Raw genomic sequence first — 1866 nt, 5'->3', positions numbered from 1 at the left:
GAATGAGGGTCTAGAAGCAACCTCCTCCTTCCCTCCTGTGAATAAGAAATGATCATTATTTGAGTCTACCTGCAAGGTTATATAATGAGGCAGACTTCTTTGAATAGCAAACAAGACATCTTTCAAGGATAGCTCAGTGGTGTAAAAATATTAGACCATAGACTACTTGTTCTCCACTTGCATCCCCCAAGGATAACAGATTTCTTTTTTTGGTGAGACAATTGGGGTTAAGTGACTTGCCCAGAGTCATACAGCTACTGAGTATTATGTGTCTGAGGTCAGATTTGAACTCAGGTCTTCCTGACTCCAGAGCCAGTGTTCTATCCACTAAGCCACCTAGTAGCCCTGAGATAATAGATTTCTTTGAGGCAAGAAAAGAAGAGTGAGAATTGGATTTCTAAATTTAACTCATTATAGACCAGCTAAATTTCGGCACTAAGTTCAGAGACAAAGAACCATGGTTTAAGCAGTTATAGGACAAATTAATTAATTGTAAATAGGAATAATAAAAATGATACAGTATTGATTTAATCTTCTCCCTGGAAAGCAATCTCATAAGTTTTGGTCTCTGGATGTTGACTCCCAGTGGTCCCACTCCCCCCGACTATGACCAAAAGCAGACCACTAGGGCTCAAGTCATCTGGGCACCCGCTTTTTTCCTACCCAACACCCTCCACAGGGCAGCTTTCACCTCTTTGTTCCTCAGGCTGTAGATGATGGGGTTGAGCATGGGAGTGACGAGCATATAGGACAAGGACACAACCTGCTTGTTCTCAGGAGAGTAGCTGGACTTGGGCTGGAGGTGGATGACGCAAGCTGTGCCATAGAAGAGAGCCACAACAATAAGGTGGGCAGCACAGGTGGAGAGGGCTTTATGGCGCCCAGTGGCCGAGGGCATCTGGACAACTGCAGCCAAGACACGGCTGTAGGACACAGTGATGAGGGAGAAAGGCACCATCATGACAAGCACTGTGGCCACAAGAATGTAGGTCTCAAAGACAGCCGTGTCAGCACACACCAGCCTCAGCAGTGGTGCCACATCGCAGAGGAAGTGGCGAACCCCTCGGGGTCCACAAAATGGGAAGTGGAAGAGCCAAATGGTGAACAGCAGGGAAACGGGGATGCCCGCCACCCAGCACGCCGCTGCCAGAAGGAGGCAGAGTCTCTGGTTCATGAGGACCCCATAGTGCAGGGGGTGGCAGATGGCCACGTAGCGGTCATAGGCCATCACTGTCAGGAGGAAACACTCTGAGGTGACACAGGACAGAATGAGAAACAGCTGGAGGGCACAGCCCACCAGGGAGATGCCCCTTCCAGCCACCAAGCTTACCAGCATCCTGGGCACAATGTCCAAAGAAAAGCAGATCTCCACCAGGGCTAGGTTCCTGAGGAAAAAATACATAGGTGTGTGGAGGGCAGTGTCGACCACAGTCAAGAGTACAATGAGGCCATTTCCTTGCATTGTGATTAGAAACATCCCCAGAAACAACACAAAGAGAACTGGCTTGAGCCTGGGAACATGGGAAAAAGCCAAGAGGACAAACTCCTCAACTGAAGACTGATTGCTTCTAGCCAAGTTCACGATGGGGCCCATAGTGTCCATCCCTTCCTGAAGCTCCAGAGTGTATAAGAAAGTGATGAGCTCAAGAATACAACAGGAACTTATTCTAAAAAGAAGGAAAATCCACTGAGAAATAGGATTATACTGTCTTTATCAGAAGATATCAGAAATGTAGGTATAGGTGGCAAATTCAACTCCTAGCTCTGAAATTTACCAGCTGTATGACCAAGTCAGATTCACCCCACTTTGTTGAATCTCTTTTTCCTAAAAGGTAAAGTTACTTAATCCAGATTGCTTAGGTCTTA

General features: G+C 46.9%; 1 protein-coding gene across 1 annotated transcript; it reads right to left on the bottom strand.

The window, feature by feature from the left end:
- Positions 1–631: 631 nt before the first annotated feature.
- On the bottom strand, positions 632–1594 carry LOC110220043 (olfactory receptor 10A7-like). The gene has a single exon (XM_021003892.1). The coding sequence runs from the start codon at positions 1592–1594 to the stop codon at positions 632–634; it is 963 nt and encodes a 320-aa protein (XP_020859551.1).
- Positions 1595–1866: the final 272 nt, after the last annotated feature.

Source organism: Phascolarctos cinereus, unplaced genomic scaffold (assembly GCF_003287225.1).
Source record: "Phascolarctos cinereus isolate Bilbo 61053 unplaced genomic scaffold, phaCin_HiC Scaffold_726;HRSCAF=1367, whole genome shotgun sequence".
Lineage (NCBI taxonomy): Eukaryota > Metazoa > Chordata > Mammalia > Diprotodontia > Phascolarctidae > Phascolarctos > Phascolarctos cinereus.
Note: the sequence above shows the minus strand (reverse complement) of the source record. Positions and strands in the feature narration are given on the sequence as shown.